Source organism: Rhinolophus sinicus, linkage group LG02, assembly GCF_036562045.2.
Source record: "Rhinolophus sinicus isolate RSC01 linkage group LG02, ASM3656204v1, whole genome shotgun sequence".
Lineage (NCBI taxonomy): Eukaryota > Metazoa > Chordata > Mammalia > Chiroptera > Rhinolophidae > Rhinolophus > Rhinolophus sinicus.
In genome coordinates this window covers 148,222,986-148,240,210 of record NC_133752.1, presented here as the reverse complement: position 1 = coordinate 148,240,210, position 17,225 = coordinate 148,222,986, and the positions used below count along the sequence as shown (strand labels likewise).

The window sequence follows — 17,225 nt, the reverse complement described above, 5'->3', positions numbered from 1 at the left end:
TACATTTAATAGACACCTTCCAGGGCTGGGAGGGAGGGAGCCCTCCCTCCTTCCCAGCAGGCAACTTATAAGCACCATGAGACCCAGGGGCTGACAACCTGGCATTGAGATGGCCTGGGAGACACAGACTCCCCATTTCTGCATCTGAGGGAGGGAGAAGGAAGGCGGAGCTGAGGGGAGAGTCTCTGCAAGACAAGCTGAATGTGAATCTTGAAAGTCAGGAGCGGTCTGGGGACTGTGAGGGCAGAGGCTGGCTCAGGTTGGGGAATGGGGTTTAGCCAGGATGCCAGGCTTCCTAGCAGCACAGGTGGGCCTTGTGGAGGGGAGATGAAGGAGAAGGACCCATGTGTCCAGGGGTTAGTGCAGACAGGTCAGATCTGTGGGCAGAGCTGGTTTCAGGGCAGGGGTGAGGGAGCAGGGTGGCTGCACTTAGTGCTTATAGCTCTTCCGGCTGGAGGATGTAGTGGAGACAAACTTGACACTGGAGCCACTGCCCCCAAGGCCCCGGCTGCTACAGGTACTGAAGCCGGAGCCCCCCAGGCTGTGCCCACCGCTGGTGGTGAAGGAGTAGCCGCTGCCCCCACCAAGACCCAGGCTTCCACCTCCAATGCCGCTGCCACCGCCATGGCCACTGGAAATGGTGGAGGTAACCACAGCTGCCGGAAGAGAGGAGACGTGGTCAGAATCAAGGGCAGGAGAGAAGACACCTGGGGTGTCCGGGTTTGTGCCCTGAAGTCCGTGGGGTGTAGGGTGGTCTCATCAGGCAGCTGCTTGCCTGCTTCCAGTCTTCCTGCCTGTGTGGCGAGACTGCTGTCCTATGCCTCTGCCTGGCTTGCCCTGTGCTGCAGCACCAGGCATTTATACTGTCTGGATGTCTTCCTGCCTCCCCTCTGCTCCTCGGGGCTTCTCTTTTCCCTTCCAGGACTTAATGGCGACTTCTCTTCTCTGCGCAGCTATTCCAGTCCACCTTCCTTCCCCTTTGATCCCATCACATTCTCCCCGCTGCCCTGTCCTTATCTCCCTCTTCGGTCTGGCTTTCATGTTTCCCTTCCTTCTGGAAGCTCTTAGGGGGGTGCATATGTACTCCCTTGGTGTTCCCCAGCCTCCATGCTCTAAATCCCAGAGGGGGGTTGGAATATTCTTGATAGACCAAGTGACAGATAGCCCACTGGCCAGACAACTCTGCCCCTATTCGCTTCCAACCTGCTCTTTTCCTCTTATAAACACCATCGCCTTAAACATCTAGCACTCTATGTTGGGCTCTTGAGAAGGAAAATTGAAATTTAAAAAAATGGACTCCCTTATGGGATGAATTGTGTCCTCCAAAAACATATGTTGAAGTCCTAACCCCTAGTCCCTGTGAATGAGAGCTTATTTGGAAATAGGATCTTGCAGATGTAATCAAGTGAAGAGAAATCATTAGGTGGGCTGTAATCCAGTGTGTCCTGATAAGAGGGCAGACGTTCACGTGAAGACAGGCACACGGAGACGGAGATTGGAGTGATGAGCCAAAGACCGATAGACACCACCAGAAGCTAGAAGAGGCAAGGGGGAATTCGTCCCTACAGATTTCAGAGAGAACATAGCCCTGCTGGCACCTCAATTTTGGATTTCCAGCCTACAGAACAGTGAGACAATGAATTTCTGTTTTTTCAAAGACACCCAGTTTGTGACAGCCCCAGGAAACCAGTACAGAATTGGAGGTGCTTTCAAGAGAAAGGAAACTTTAGAGGTTGTGCCATCCATTCCCAAAATTAGCTTTGAGAGTCTTTGGAGCCACTAGACAAGGAAATCAGGAAGAACACGTGGATGATTCAGAGGGCTCTACCTTCTAGAATCATTGGCTACTATAATCAATTGCTTTTGTGAATCCTGCATCAAGAAAACCAAACTCACTTGTAGACTGTAAGTTGCAGAAGTCATTTCTGGTGGCCTCAGGATGCCACTACTGAGCTCTCTGAGTGATGCCTTCTGCTCTTCCTGGCACGGGGCTGTGCCAGCTTGCTAACGCCTCTCCTGTTTCTCAGTAGCTGCACCTACCTGCCATCTCTTATGGTGCTCTCACTGCCTTGAAAACCCTTGGTAACTTTCTGCAGTTATACTCTGCAGAGTTAAGTCAAGCAGTGGGGCTTCTTCCCAAAATATTTAGGGAAGGGGCTGCCCATATGACAATCCCTTGTGCCCAGTGTGAAGGATCCCTTCAAAGGCTGGGGGCAGACCAGTTTTCACAAAGTCTGTCTACATGGAACACTCATCTCTGAGCTAGACTTGCATCCTCAGCCAGAAAGGTGTGGAGTCCTGGGAGATGGGAGGTGTGGCCTGTGGGTCTTCTAAACCCAGGCAGAAGGAGTATAGCAAACCTCCCATATCCCCGTGCTGCTCTCTCATTTGCAAATTGGGACATTGAAGACTCTCTCCTAATATGATCTCTCTTTTAACAAATTAAAAACCTCAAACTTTCTCAAAATGAACCCTATGGATGGCTTCCCTCCAATGTCTCATGCACGCCCACCACCTCCCCATCCCCCATCGTATACACTCCAAAGGACACAAAGGATGTCATACTCACAGATGTTAACTGGAGAAACACCCTCTCCACTCAACCTGATTGGGAGGAGGGGGGAGAAGGAGGTTACTACTGGGTCCAGCGTCTTGTGGGCATTGAAATGACATTTTTGTAATTGTTTCAAATACATTAAAAACCCTTATTACTTTTATTGCAGAAGTAATGGAGGTTGAAATTATTTAAATACTAGCAGTATTAAAAATAATAATTTAATGAATGAAATAATGCAGGTTTGAGGTTCATAGGAGTAAAACCTGTAATCTGAGAAACACATTTTTGGTTTAAATTACTGTGTTTCCCCGAAAATAAGACCTAGCCGGACAATCAGCTCTAATGTGTCTTTTTGGAGCAAAAATTAATATAAGACCTGGTCTTATTTTACTATAATATAAGACTGGGTCTAATATAATATAATATAATATAATATAATATAATATAATATAATACCTGGTCTTATATTAATTTTTGCTCCAAAAGACATATCAGAGCTGATTGTCCGGCTAGGTCTTATTTCGGGGGAAATACGGTAGGCAGACATCTTAAGAAAATTAAAGCTAATCATACACTGTTGTCAATTGGAAAGGCAGGGTTTGTCATAGAACAAGAAAAGCTCTCTCTCTCTCTCTCAACAATGAACTATCATAGAGCACTGGGCAATGCTGAGGTTGTTACAGGTGTGGAGAAGAGGTCTGAGTCATAAACATAACAATAGCAATAATCAGTCTATTATTGTGGCAGCCACTAGAGTAATTTTGTTTTAGCATCTTGAGGACAGAACTGGCATTCATAAATGAACGCATACTTGGAACGGTGACAAGAGCTGACAGTTATTGGTGCCTGGTGCCTACATTATGCCACTTAATTCTCTCAACAACCGCATTAAGTAGGTATTATTATCTCAGTTTTACAGATGGGGAAATTGAAGCTCAGAAAAGATAATTAACTTGTCCATGATCACAAAGCTGGATTTGAAGCCAGATTCATTTGACTGCAAAGCCCAAGTCTTTGGCCACTAAACTGAAAGATAGCTACTGTTGAATGAACATTTTTTTATGTACCATATATTATTTTAAGAGTTTTGTATGTATTCCCTATATTAACTCTCTTAAAAACATACCAGCTAGAAAGTATGGTTATCCCCATTTTACAGGTGAGAACACTGAGGAATGGAGAGGCTAAGTAATTTGTCCTCGGTCAGGCAGCTGGTAATTGGCAGAGCATAAGTCTTCTACTGAACTTCGGGGAACATGTGACCTGACCTCTTTCTCTTTATTCTATCACTGAAGAAATTGAAGGCCAGAAAGGAGATACTGACTTTCCAAAGTTTACACAGCTAGTTAGTGGTAGACCTGTAAGCCCAAATCCTAGGACAATTTACTCTCAGTCCAGAGGTTTTTTTTTCATACCATATATCCAGCCCTGCCATGCAACCAAATGTCTCTTTTGATAGAATTTGATTACGTAGACCTGATCAGGTTCTAGATTTTGATGGGGTGCTAAAAGTAGTACCTCAAACATGGGAGTCTGATATGATTTACTAGCCTGGAAAAAAACTGCACCTGTATTCTTTGTCATAGCCCAATTCCACCTACATTTTGCTTTTTTTTCCGGGTAAGGAGGGAGCTGCGGCAACCTGAGCCCCTAGGAAGGCCAGGCAGCTGGGATGAAATTAGTGCCTCTGCCCTTACCTGTGCTCCTCGCCCTCCAGCAGCTTCCTGTAGGTGGCAATCTCCACGTCCAGGGCCAGCTTGACATTCATGAGCTCCTGGTACTCACGCAGCAGCCGGGCCATGTCCTGCTTGGCCTTCTGCAGGGCGCCCTCCAGGTCCACCAGCTTGGCCCGGGCATCCTTGAGGGCCATTTCTCCGCGCTGTTCTGCATCAGCGATGGCCGTTTGCAGGCTGGAACACTGTGAAGCAAGGAGGATGCCATGAGCCTTACTGGTAGCCCCTGGAGGTAGGTGCAGTCCTGGGTTGGAGTCCTGTGAGCATGGCAGCATGACCTGCAAGAAATGAGCGTGTGGGGGGTGGAAATTCCTGGCCCTGCTAAAACTTTACCTGCTTCTTGACACTGTCGATCTCAGCTCTCAGCCTCTGGATCATCCGGTTCATCTCGGAGATCTCTTGTTTGGTGTTTCGGAGATCATCACCGTGTCTGCCCGCCGTGACCTGCAGCTCCTCGTACTGAGAGAACCAGAGCAGAGTGAGTCCCCTTGTCAAACGCCTGGGCTGGGTGCTCCCTATGCACTGCCTGGCCCTCAGTGCCACAGTAAGCCCATCCCTTCACTGACTGTTCACACATTCCCTCGCTTATTTATTCACGTGATATATATATTTTTAGCACATCTACTTGCCAGGCATGTACTATGCTCTGGGAGTATCATGAAGAACATAGTCAGACCCCCTGCTTAGTTTATTGGGGGAGATAAATTAATCAAATCAGCATATTATCGAATCTATAGTTCCAACTGAGATAAGTGCTCCTTAGGAAATGAACAGGGTCCTACCAGAGTGTAATGAAGGAATCTGATCTAAATATGGAAAGGGGGGTGGTAGTCAGGGAATTCCTTCCAGAGATGGGATGCTCGAGCTGTGCTCTGAAGGATGGGACAGAGTGACCTAAGTGACCAAACTAGGAAGAGAACCCTCCAGACAGAGGAAACAGCCAGAGGACCCTGGGGCAGAAAGGAGCATGGGGAGCTCTGTGAGTGAGAGGTGACTTGGTTGCTGTCCTTGGGGAGTTCCTGGCCAGTGGGTATACATCCAGACCAACTGTACCATGGATGTTGGTAGCTCTCCAGAGAGACACCGGTGCTGGGGAAATGGAGAGCAAATGCAGGGAAAAGGTGTTGGATGGAGCGGATGGAGCAGCCCAGTTCTGAAGACGTTAAAACGGACTCTTCCATCTCAGCTAGCTCTCCGTCTCATGATACACGTCCAGGACACACTCATTTCGGGGAAATAAATGCACCTTGTCTCCTCTAGCAGACTGAGGTGAAACCCACACCTTTCCCAAGGGAGGAAGGGTGGCTGTGAAGATTTGTTTGGATTTGCAATTACCGAATCGCTTAGCTCCTCTGTTTCTATTAGGTCGGTGCAAAAGTTATTGTGGTTTTTGCAATTATTTTTAACCTTTTCAACCGCAATTACTTTTGTATCAACCTAACAGACACAAACAGTTAAAGGGAACAACAGCTCCACCAACAAAAGGAATCGTTCACTATAAATTTTAACCACTCCACCTGGGGTTAAGGGCATCCCACCTCCATTCACTGTCAGGGAGCTGCCTCTGCACTGTGCACCCCGTCAGCTGACACCCTCTTCTTTCCCATCACATTGCAGTGATAGGGACTAAGGCAGTGCACAGAGCCGGGCAGGGGATAGGAGCCAGCTTGTAGGCGAGCAGCTGCCCCTGAAAAGTGTCTGGATTTGGCAGGGAGCGCATCTCATGGGTTGGACTATTCAGCCTACAACCCCCCTTCAAAACCAAACTTTCTGGCCGTCAGCGCCTTTGGACAGTAGCTCTCTGTGGTTGTCCCTACCTCTCTTCCTGATACAAACTCTCTTGCTCATGCAAAGTGCTCATTTCTACATTCCAGCCCCACGGGACTGCTTACTTGGCCTTAAACACCTCCTCCCTCCTTGGCAATCTTTCATTCTTTGCTGCTTCCAAAATGAACTGAAAACCCACCTCTTCTTGGAAGCTTTTTATTAAGGTTGTCTTTTTCCCTTTGAAAATTGTCCATTCATGCATGCCCTCCCAGACCTTTGGTTCTGTTTGCAACTTATTTATTTACAACTCTGTAATGCTGTTTGGCATATAGTAGGGGCTCCATAAATGTGAATGGAATAAACAAGCCCTTTAGAAACAGCTTTATGGCTGTTTCTTGGTTTTTCCGGAGTCTCACCCAGCCTCCAACCAGATTATCAGTGATGTGGGGACGGTGCCTGCCCTGAGCAGCCACCATCACCTGACCACATACAGATTAGTGTGTTTGCTTGGGTTTTCACATGCATTTTAAGCTAAGTTTTCATAGCATCAAAGATGATTCTGCCAAGTTGAAAGAACTGTAAATGCTCACGTTTCCTGAGGCTTGTGATGAATAGTTAAATGATGATTTGGAGCATCAGAGAACACTAGCCGTGGAACCTATCGCGGGTGCCCACACTCACCTTGGTCTGGTACCAGGACTCGGCCTCAGCCCGGCTGCGGTTGGCAATGTCCTCATACTGGGCCTTGACCTCGGCGATGATACTGTCCAGGTCCAGGGAGCGGTTGTTGTCCATGGACAGGACCACGGACGTGTCACTGACCTGGGTCTGCATCTGGGACAGCTCCTGCAGAGCCAGTAAACTCAGCGTCACCGAGGCATAAAAAGAAGGGCTCTTGAAATCATGTGGTTGGTCACCCATCTAGGTCAGGAAGCCCTTCTTCAACATTCCTGGCAGGGAGTCTTCCAGCTCGTCCCTGGGCACTCCCAGCGTTTGGGGGTTTCCATGCTAATCCCTGAGAGGTGTCTGGGTCATAGCTCCGTGTGAAGGGAGTGTGTTCCCAGCATCACTTCTCGAGACTCCCATCTGTGTGCTTTCCCTGGGCATGAAGGGTGGGTCAGTGTTCTCTGATCCAAAAGACATGGAGTTAAATATACATTATATTGATGCATATGCCAGCATAAAATGTTTCTTCAGGACCAGGTGACTTTTAGGGCCGTCTGCCCCCTGTACACTGTGGCTTCATCCCTGCCTGATACTCTCTCTCTTCCCACAGACCCAGGTCTCCACTTCAAGAGTGGCGGTGTCCAGAAGGAGGCATCTTCAGAGGGCAGGAAGTGCCCTGACCAATGCGCTAAGGTACAGCTTGCCTCTTTAAACTTTCTAGGAAGAGGAAGGGAGAGGGGGGTTTTGATCCCTTGGGAATGTTACTCAGTGACCTGGGCTTCAGGAATCAACACTCCTTCCTTGACCTGCTATGGAGTGGGGGGGATAAGCCTCAGAGCTGGAATAGGGTTTAGTGTGGCAAGATTTTAAGCAGTTCTCCCGGGTCCACGTGATTCCCAAGCCCCAGCTCGGCGCATCTGGGACATGACGCTGGGATGGGGACTATGGAGAAGATACTTTCTGCAGCCTCCTTTTCTTTCCAAGCACTAGACCCTGGAGGGATAAAAACATTAGCAGGCTCTTACTTCCTCATAGAGTATCCGAAGGAAGTTGCTCTCGTCAGTCAGACAGCTGACCTTGGCCTCTAGCTCCACCCTGTTCATGTAGGCAGCATCCACATCCTAGAACAACAGCACAGAGGCGCCTGTGAGACCCCAGCCCCTAGCAGCAAGTCCAAGAGAAGCTGGGCAGACTCCTCCTCCCTGGCCCTTCTAGGTTGGATTTTAGCAAACTCTGCACGTGGGGTTTGGGGTGGGTGATGGCGGACAAGTGGCTGCTTGAGTTCTCTGGGCTAACAGAAACACACGCAGGGGCCGTGGGACCGTAAATACAGAGAGAACATTTTGGCAGGTTTGAACTCTCCAGGTGTTCCTAAGATGGACGTGACATTTCTTGTATGGGCCAGGGGTCAGGTCACTCCATACTCCATGATTCAGTTTTGAATCTTCTCCTTCGAGAGACATTTCCACCCACCTTCTTCAGAGCTACAAACTCATTCTCAGCAGCTGTGCGCTTGTTAATTTCCTCCTCATACCTGTGGGCACAGAGAAGGGGCATGCTGTTGAGCAAGGTTTCGACTTTGCTCTTCCCAGGCTGAGGAGATAGGTACTCGTGCAGCAAGAGTCAAGAGACCTCAAATCCTCTCCAGCTCTTCTGCTGACCTGTGTGTGACTTTGGATAATTCACTTAACCTCTAGTTTTTCCCCTATAAAAGGGAGTAACTTCTTCTGCCAGAAGTTTTTGGGGTTTTTTTTTTCCTTCCTTCTTTTGTAAGTCTAGAAGTTGAGCATGGAACTTATGGAAATAGAAACATACACTTATGCAACTCCATCTTCTTAGAGACGCACAATTCCAATCTTTAAGAAATATTGCTGCCTCAAGTCCCTGCTGTAAACTTTGTTCAGGACACTGTTCCCGGTAGATTCTGATATGTTTTCACTGAACCTCAGGGCAGCTGTTTGAGCAGTGTGCTTTTAGTAAGTAGGTATATCTCTAACTCAGAAACCAAGGATAAAGCAGCTAAGGGGTTAGCGAGGACCACCCCCTTTCACTGGAAACCTCACCTACTGAAGCCCGGATGATGGCCAGTCACATTTTGCCTACCCAACCTCATTTATATTTTAGTGTACATCCTGGAAATGCAAGCCATCTCAATAACAGAACTCATATCCAGTGGAGTTAAATAGTATGCTGACTGGGAAAGAGTATTTTTTCCAGAGTAGCAATATTTTGTTAGGTGATGCAGATATCCCTTTGTGGTAGTGTAAACAGGTAAGAATAGGCTTCTTGTTAATAGTGATGGGTAAGATGAGAGACCCTCTGTTACTCCCCCACCCCAATGCTGTCTTTGTCTTATGGGACAATGACAGCAAGTTCCAACCCTCCCAGCTGACACTGGCATTTGCTCCTTTGCACCTCTCTGGTCCTCACAAAAAGGAGCCCTGGAATGACTACGTGTGACCAGAAGCCCATTCCCCACTGACCTCATTTTGAAATCTTCTACGACATCCTGCATGTTCCTCAGCTCAGTGTCCAGCCTGCCCCTCTCGGTGGTGACACTGTCCAGCTGCCGGCGGAGGTCGCTGAGGTAGGCGTCAAAGAAGGGCTCCAGGTTCTGCCTCACGGTCTTGGTGCCCTGCTCCTGCAGGAGGCTCCACTTGGTCTCCAGGACCTTGTTCTGCTGCTCCAGGAACCGCACCTGGAGGGGAGAAGAAGAGAATGAAACCTTGAGGAACTGAGGAGACTTGAGAAATGAATTGGAGCCAGACTCTAATTACTAATGGAGAAGAAAAAAATATGCTTTTCACCTGATATGTGTCTGTTGATTATATAATTGACAACTCCAAGTCAAATGAGAAAGCCCTTTAAGTTACCCTGAAGTTCTCTGAGGCTTCCATAGAACTAGTGTAGGGGGCCTTGGAGGCCTCGAAGAGGAGCCTCTCTTTTTGGGTTGACAGTCTCCACAACACCTGCTCTGGGTTAGGTTAGTTTGCTTAGTGGAACTCCTCCTGTAGAGAACAACTTAACTTTTCCTGCTGTTGACTGAACGAGCCCACAGGGCTCCCATGCAGGACAAAGAGAAATTTCTACACGGTCCCCCCCGGGGCAAGATGGTCCCACTTGCAAATGCCTCAGTCCCTCGGGAGGTGCTTGTTGAGCAGATGTGCTTTCACGAGGAAGCTCCCCCTCTGGGCCTGGGCCCCTCTGAGAGACCCCACCACCTCAACACAATGGAGCGGATGCAGCTCCCGGCTCACCTTGTCGATGAAGGAGGCAAACTTGTTGTTGAGGGTCTTGATCTGCTCCCGCTCCTCTTTCCGAATCCGCTGGATGGTGGGGTCGATTTGCAGGTTGAGAGGAGTCAGGAGACTCTGGTTGACGGTGACCCCTTGGATGCCTCCAGGGGGGCAGACAGGGAAGCCAGAGCCCCCATAGCCCCCTCCAACTCCACCCCCATAGCCAAATCCACTGCTGACTCCGAACCCACTGCTTGCCCTGCCACCAAAGCCACTTCGGAAGCTGCTGCCACATCCACCGATAGACACCCGCTTGGTCCCCCCCAGGTTGTAGAGGCTGCGACTTCCAAAGCCAGCCCCAGGACTGCTGATCCTTCCCAACCCTCCACTGCCCCCTGGGGAGCGGGCAACAGAGACGGAGCTGAAGCGGGAGCACCCGGAGGCTGGGGTGGTGGCTGAGGCCGTGCTGAAGCCCCTGCGGCTGCCAGTCTGGAAAGTGATGGAGGACTGCCTGGACATGGCGGCTGAGAAAGGCGGGCGAGAAGAGCTCCTGATGTGGGTGTGTGTGAGGGGGGATAGAGAAGACAGGGCCTCTGGGGAGCCCCAGGCCCCTTGGCTTTTATGGGCCTTTGGGAGGGGCGGGGCAATGCTGATGGAGGCCTCTGATGGCATCCCCTAGGCATTCGCCAACCCTGAGCTCACTCTCAGCTCCCCTCTGGAAATGGTGTCCAAGCCACTGGTTGGTTCCCTGGCACCCCTCCCCCATGTGGAAACTCCTTTCCAGTCGCAACTTGATCAGCAGACAAATGAGAAGCGCCTTAATTGCTTTCAGTCATGTCCTAATCATGCATCTTATAATGGACTCAAAAAACACTGCCTCATTTCTAAACCGCTTCCTTAGGCCTGGGACCGACTCCCTCCTGTCCAAACATCTTCTGTCATTACAAGTGACAGCAATTCACGGTTTCCTGTTCCTTCCTATTCCTTAGCTGTGCTTCCCGTTCTTGAACATTTTCTCAGCTACTGTTGCCCAGTTGCCCCCCTTCCCCCAAGCTGTCCCTCTAGATCTTGAAAATCCTGCTCTGCACTCATCATTCTCAAGAGTCCACCCAGTTTTGATTGCCCCTTTATTTTCCTCTTAAGCTTCCATCACTTTTGTGCAGGTCACACATGATTTTCTGGAGCACGTGTGTGTGCATGTGCCAATATGCCGTGTCTACTCCTATGCAATGTGACTCTCAAGACCAGCCCTCTATCTGCCAGGGACAGAAGCTGAAGAGCGGAGACTTGGGTTTGAATCTCAGCCCTGCTGTGTACGTGTTGTGAGACCTTGGGCCAGTCATGAAACTCTTCTGAGCCTTAGTTTGGGTATCTGTAAAGTGGGGCTTGTGATGAGTATTCATGGGTGAGAGTGACTTTTGTGATGCCTCAGCCATGTATGTGCTGAGGAAATGTTTGCTGAGTCTTTTCTCCTGCTGACACTAATGAGTGTGAATGAAGTGCCAGCAGTGTGTCCAACATGTGGCAAATTCAAAAGAAGCACAATGCATGTTCCTTTCCTTTAATAATGAACTCATAATCCTATTGGGAAGACAACACTAAAGCTCATTAGGCAATTTATGAAAAGGTAGTAGACACCAAAGCACTATCTCCCAGCTCTGTTTGAGGCTACCTTATTTCGGAAGGCTTCCAGACTGGCCACTCCTCCTGCTGAGGTCTAGCTGTCCTGACCCTTTAATCTTTCTTCAAAAGAGCTCCAGTGGTTGCACTGAGTAGAGGACTTTTTCGCCGCCCCCCTCCCCCTCCCCGCTAGTCTTGTTGACTGTGCCCTACCTCCTCCACCAGTCTCAAACTGAGAAGAGGTTTTCAAGGTTCCTCATCCCTGTCTTATCTGCATCTCTTCTTGTCTCTACCATGGGAGCATCAGACAGAGAAATTGTTAAATATTCTCTTATCTTGCTGACTTCTTGCTTCTTGTAGTGGTTTTGAAGGACGGCAGAGTGAGAGAGGAACTGAAATGCATTCAGCCTCCCTTTTGAGGATGACGACACCAAGTCCCCAAATGATAAATTAAGCAGACTGACAGTACCTAGCTAGTAAGAGGCAGAGCCCGATTTTATGGTCTCTCCACACAAGTGTCCTTTCAGAGGCACACAGGTAACCAATGGGGTGGCAGACGCTCCCTTGCCTGGAATGGCAGCTTGGCACTTGGCGTGGAGGCTCTCTGTTGTCTAAGCTATTTCCTCCTTGGGGCTGAGGCCAGGGGGTGGGCCTCTCCTCCATTAAGAGATTGTTTGAGAGTCTCAGTTTCCACAGGGAACCTATGAATCATAGCTTTTGTTGATACAAGCCAAGAGGAGAACAAGAATTCTCTCACTTAGTGGCCAATGGGTCCAGGTACTAGCTGGGGTGGTGCACGCATCTGGGGTGGAAAGAATAATTGGCTTTGTTTTCTGTACTCCTTGCATGATAATCTTTCTTCCAGAAGAAGGGACACTTGTTTCCTAAGCCATGCTGACTAAACCCTTCAGAGCTTTCCATGGAACAAAGGCTGGTGGAGGGTTAAGGCCTGGAGAGTGCCTTAGCCAGTAGGTCCATGAGAATGGGGGCTGCCGCAGCTTTCTCCCAGCACTGAAAGCCAGGCTTCCAGTGCTGGCTCCTGTCTGCCTTTCCTCTTGGCTTATTCCTTTCTTTCCTGTACCCTCTCCTGGGGACCCTATTCCCTGGCATTGCCATCTCATTCCTTTCCATTCTTGTTTGTCTCAGCCATCACCTCTTGTCAGGAGTTGCTGCCTTACTTCCTTCTCTGTCTCCTGTCTCTAATTTTTCCACCTGGACTGTTGTTTCCCAAGCTAGATTGTCTTACTGACTTTGGTGAGATAGATGGAAATAGATGTCTTTTACTTCTCTTCCTCCTTCACTCCCTGTTCTGTGACTTTTGACCTTCACTGATTTTTACCCTGGTGGACTATGTCTACATGAATGCCTAGGACACCTGGCCTCCTTAATGGCCTGTGTCACCACCTCCTTTAAAACCTCAAAACTTAGAGACTATGGGTACTTTCTTCCCTTCCTGCAAAGGAAGGTTTCTTGTTTTGATTTTAATATCTTTTATAATTCTGCTTAGAGCTCACCTTCTGTGCCCAAACACTAACACCTTTACACCTGTTCCCTGAGACTGCCTGGCTATGGCTTGCTCATCACTGTATTTTCCCACCTGCTTTGATTTTCTGGTGGTCTGGGTGTTAGTTTACCTTTGAGGGTTAGGGGTGTTTCACAGAAACGTGGCAGAAGTTCACTCGACACACGTTATCTAATTTAAAGAAGAGCTATGTATTCTTTTCTGTTCCCCAAATCTCCTGAGTCTCTCCAACTTTGTATTGTTGGGTCTGTCTGGGAGGAGTTTTCTTGAGGTTTTGGGGAGTGGTGGATTCAAGAATTATGGTATGTGCTCCGGTGCCCAAGGCTGAGAGTGCCAAACTCTTTGATTTCCCTGTTCCCTGCTCGTCCTGTTCAGGGTGGTCTCTCCCATCCTCAAAGGGACGCTGGGGCCCCTGGCTGTGGTGGATTTCAAGGAGAGTGGGTCAGATGGTAGCCATGGCTGTGAGGTCCATGGGGGAAGAGAGGTAGGCATGGAGGCTGAGGGAAAGGTGGGTGCACCAAAGAGCTTTGGTTTCTAACCGGGCCAGGGCCAGATGAAGGCAGGCTGGATGGGGACTGAGGGGATTAGGTAAACCCCTAAAGCAGGCTGTCCTGTGCACAGAACCAGGGTTCCTAGGCACAGTGTTTGAGGACTCAGCCCCCAACTACCCATCTCTGATCCCTCGAAAGCTAGATCTGGGGCCCTCTCCTACTACCTTGGGGAGTCCTGCCTGTGGTTAATAACTGTTTATTAACACCTATGCCAGGTGTTCACTGTTTTAGGCACAGGAGACAGAGTAGTGAACAAAGCAGACAAAACCCCTTCCCTTCTGGAGCTCACCCTGAAAAGGAAAGGGGAGCTGAGGCCATTTGGAAGTGCAGTCACCACCTGGGTCTCACAATTTACAACTCCTAGGGGCTGAGTGTAGAGAAGACATTAGTACCTCTGTGGTGGTGATGCCTGAGACTCCCAACCAGAAACACTCCTCAACCTTGACTATTCATGCCAGGGCAGCAGAATTCCTCAATATTTGGTATCTCTAAGGTGCCACCCAGCCTGCCTGTATGGGGGTCAGACTCCGACCTCATGGCTCCCTTTGCTCCTACAGTCAGTGGCAATAATCACTCCCCAAAGGGTCTAAATGTGCCAGTTGATCTGAAGAAACCACTAAGATGCTGGACCTGGGCCATCGACTTGCACACGGCCAGACCTCACCCCCTCTGCTCCCTTCACCGCCGACATAAGCAGGCATTTCACTTGGGCCCAAATTTGATGGGCAGTTGCCCGGCTTTGTGCAGGTGTGCAAGTAACCTTTAGGTCTCCTTCAGTCAGTTTTAGCAGCAAAATGGGGTACTCTTTCCATTCAAACTTGTGCTTAAGAGAAGCAAGATGGAGCAGCCCCTTCCCTCCATGGTCAAATCCTTCAGACACACCCAACAGATGTGCATGTGCAAAGCACAGACACACGGACACACATATCTTAGGAACATTCACAAAACAACAATCCACATGCAAACGTGGTCCCGACTGAGTACTTTAGGACAGAGAAGTGAAGCAAAGAAGCAGAGTCAATCTTTTAGAGCCTGAAGGAGCCGTTAGAGATGGGACACCAAGGACAAGAACTGTTGAAGTCCATATAGCAGTCCATTTGGTGGCCGAGGCAGAGCTCCTAATTCCTTCTGACGCCCACATTCACCCCAAGCTTCCCTCATATCACAGAGCCCAGTGAGAAAAGTCTCCCTCCACCAGTGCCTGGGAAGCATAGTTGGGGCCCCTCCTGGGAGGGAAGGGGTGGGTGCAATGCCAGCATCTCAAGGGCCTTCACAGTGAACCCCGATAGAAAGCGAGTGAGGGGATTTAGACGAGAGAGGATTCTGGGTGTGTCTTGGCTATTCACCTCTGACCACTTTAATGGCCTCATTTGTTCCCAGGATTGGGGCATTTCACCAAGTGTCTGGTTGGTGCTGAGAAGCTGCCATACAGGAACACTTCTGGGAGAGGAAAGTGGGGGTGAAATGCGGTGCCCCTGCAGCTTTTCCTGGTAGTGAGTGGCATGATTGATCATGCCCTGTTTCCCTGAAAATAAGACCTAGCCAGACAATCAGCTGTAATGTGTCTTTTGGAATAAAAATTAATGTAAGACCGGGTCTAATATTGTAGTAAAACAAGAGTGGGTCTTATATGAATTTTTGTCCAAAAGACGCATTAGAGCTGATCGTCTGGCTAGGTCTTATTTTCGGGGAAACACTGCAGGATGGAAGTTAGAGCTTCAGATGAGCCTTGCTCTCCCTGTTGGCTCCAAGGGCCACATTTTGGGCACCCACAAGAAGACATAGCGTTCTGAGCACGGGAAGAGAGGCTGGGGAGCTGGCGTGGTTTAGCATTTCTCACGGATAAATCACAGAGTGAAGCCATCCATGAATACTTAAGATGAGATTGTGTTTATCTGCTGAATGCACACCTACCTTGTCTGTATAGCTGCGTTTTTGTCTGAGACATCATGGTGATGCATCATTTACCGGGGTGTTTCCACAGGCAGAAGCTTCTGGATGTGGGATTGTGTTTTCCACTATCCCTTGGAGGGCCGGGCCCGTGGGGCATCCAGTTTTGGCCTAGGACTCCCTGCCTCAGACTGTCTGATGCCAAGCTGAACTGCAGACACCGAACAAGCACACACTGATGAGGAGAATGGTGACAGTGACAATGAAACTGGAAAACCGAGAGTCATTAAGATGGTTGATTCAGGGTCACTGGAGAATGGGTATGTCTCGGTGCTCTGATTTAACAGGGTAAACCTTCAAAACCCCAGACACAGAGGGATGAAAAATTAGAGCCTGTGACTCGTTATTGCAAAAGAATTTGTCTTTTTGAAGAAGGACTCAGTAGAGGACTCCTTCAATCAGCCATCTGCCTTTGTGTACACTCAAAGTGCCGTTGGCTGATGTGCAGCTTTGCAGGAAGCTTCTAGGGTGCGAAATCAGATATATTTCTGGAATCTGATGGAACGAAATAGTTTCTACTGAACAGACCAGTGCCATGGCTGTGATGCAAGTTACATCTGAGACACCAGGACACTACTCTCACCTCCGTTTCTGGAAAGGGGCTAAAATGGTGTGTAATCCTACAGGCAGAGATGTCCCAATGCCCTCTGAGTGATTTCCTCTCAGTGGATATTCTGGATATGCTCCCATCAGGCCAATGAGAGGCACGGGTTCCTTTTAAAGGAATGCTTCAAAGTGATTTTCATTCGCCCTGGGCACTGGTTTGTTAAGCAAGAGTTGGCCAACCTGGAGTAAGTCCAGAGACTAATGAAAATGACGAATGAATTGGGAAATAGGAGGTGTGAGGAAAGGGGAAAGGCCTTATGATAAGAGATGAATCTGTTTCTTTAACGTTGTTGTAGCGACCAGTGAATACACCGAAACCCCAGCAAGTAGAGTTTAATTCAGTATCAAAGGGCTTCTATGGTCTAATGGAAAACAGGGACATCCTCTCTCCGGAGAAGTTGTGGGGTTTCTGCAAATTCTTTCTGGAAATGATTTAGAGGGTATGATTCTGCAATAAATGGAATTCTTTTTTGTTTGTTTTGTTTTGTTTCACTGGAGTTAGCACTTAATGTCTCTGTGAGATAAGCACATATATTCTCTGTTTTGGTAAGGTTGTTTAGGCATCATGGTATTTTATGATATAGTTCTAAAATATGGTGTCCCTACTTCTTTAAAAATTTCCCCTTGGAAGAACTGACACCGGCTTAGCCTCTCTGAAGTTGGCCCTGCCATTGCTGACTTACTTTCATACTTTGCACACATTGCCCTCGCCTTTGGGTTGTGTGTGTGTGTGTGTGTGTGTGTGTGTGTGTGTGTGTGTGTTTATGGGTGTAATTCTGGCTCTGCCAGGTGAGAAGGATTTTTTTCAAGGATAGGCACATGATTCAGTTGAATCCAACATGCACTTAATCATGTACCCATCTTCTTTTAAGTTATCTGCAGTGTCCAGAACCCAGCTATGCCACAAGTAACCTTACATAATATTTCCAAGTGACTTTGCTGGGTTGCTGAGTGACATGGGACATAGGTAAGCAAATGAGGCTTGGAAGACAATTTTTGAGAGGAGAGTAACACAGG

General features: G+C 48.6%; 1 protein-coding gene across 1 annotated transcript; it reads right to left on the bottom strand.

The window, feature by feature from the left end:
- Positions 1-39: 39 nt before the first annotated feature.
- Positions 40-15,236, bottom strand: LOC109443761 (keratin, type II cytoskeletal 75). Its single transcript, XM_019724507.2, has 9 exons — positions 9,981-15,236; positions 9,207-9,421; positions 8,197-8,257; positions 7,749-7,844; positions 6,739-6,903; positions 4,624-4,749; positions 4,255-4,475; positions 2,570-2,604; positions 40-656 (listed from the first exon to the last, which is right to left on the bottom strand). The coding sequence occupies exons 1-9, from the start codon at positions 10,629-10,631 to the stop codon at positions 430-432; spliced, it is 1,797 nt and encodes a 598-aa protein (XP_019580066.2). The 5' UTR covers positions 10,632-15,236; the 3' UTR covers positions 40-429.
- Positions 15,237-17,225: the final 1,989 nt, after the last annotated feature.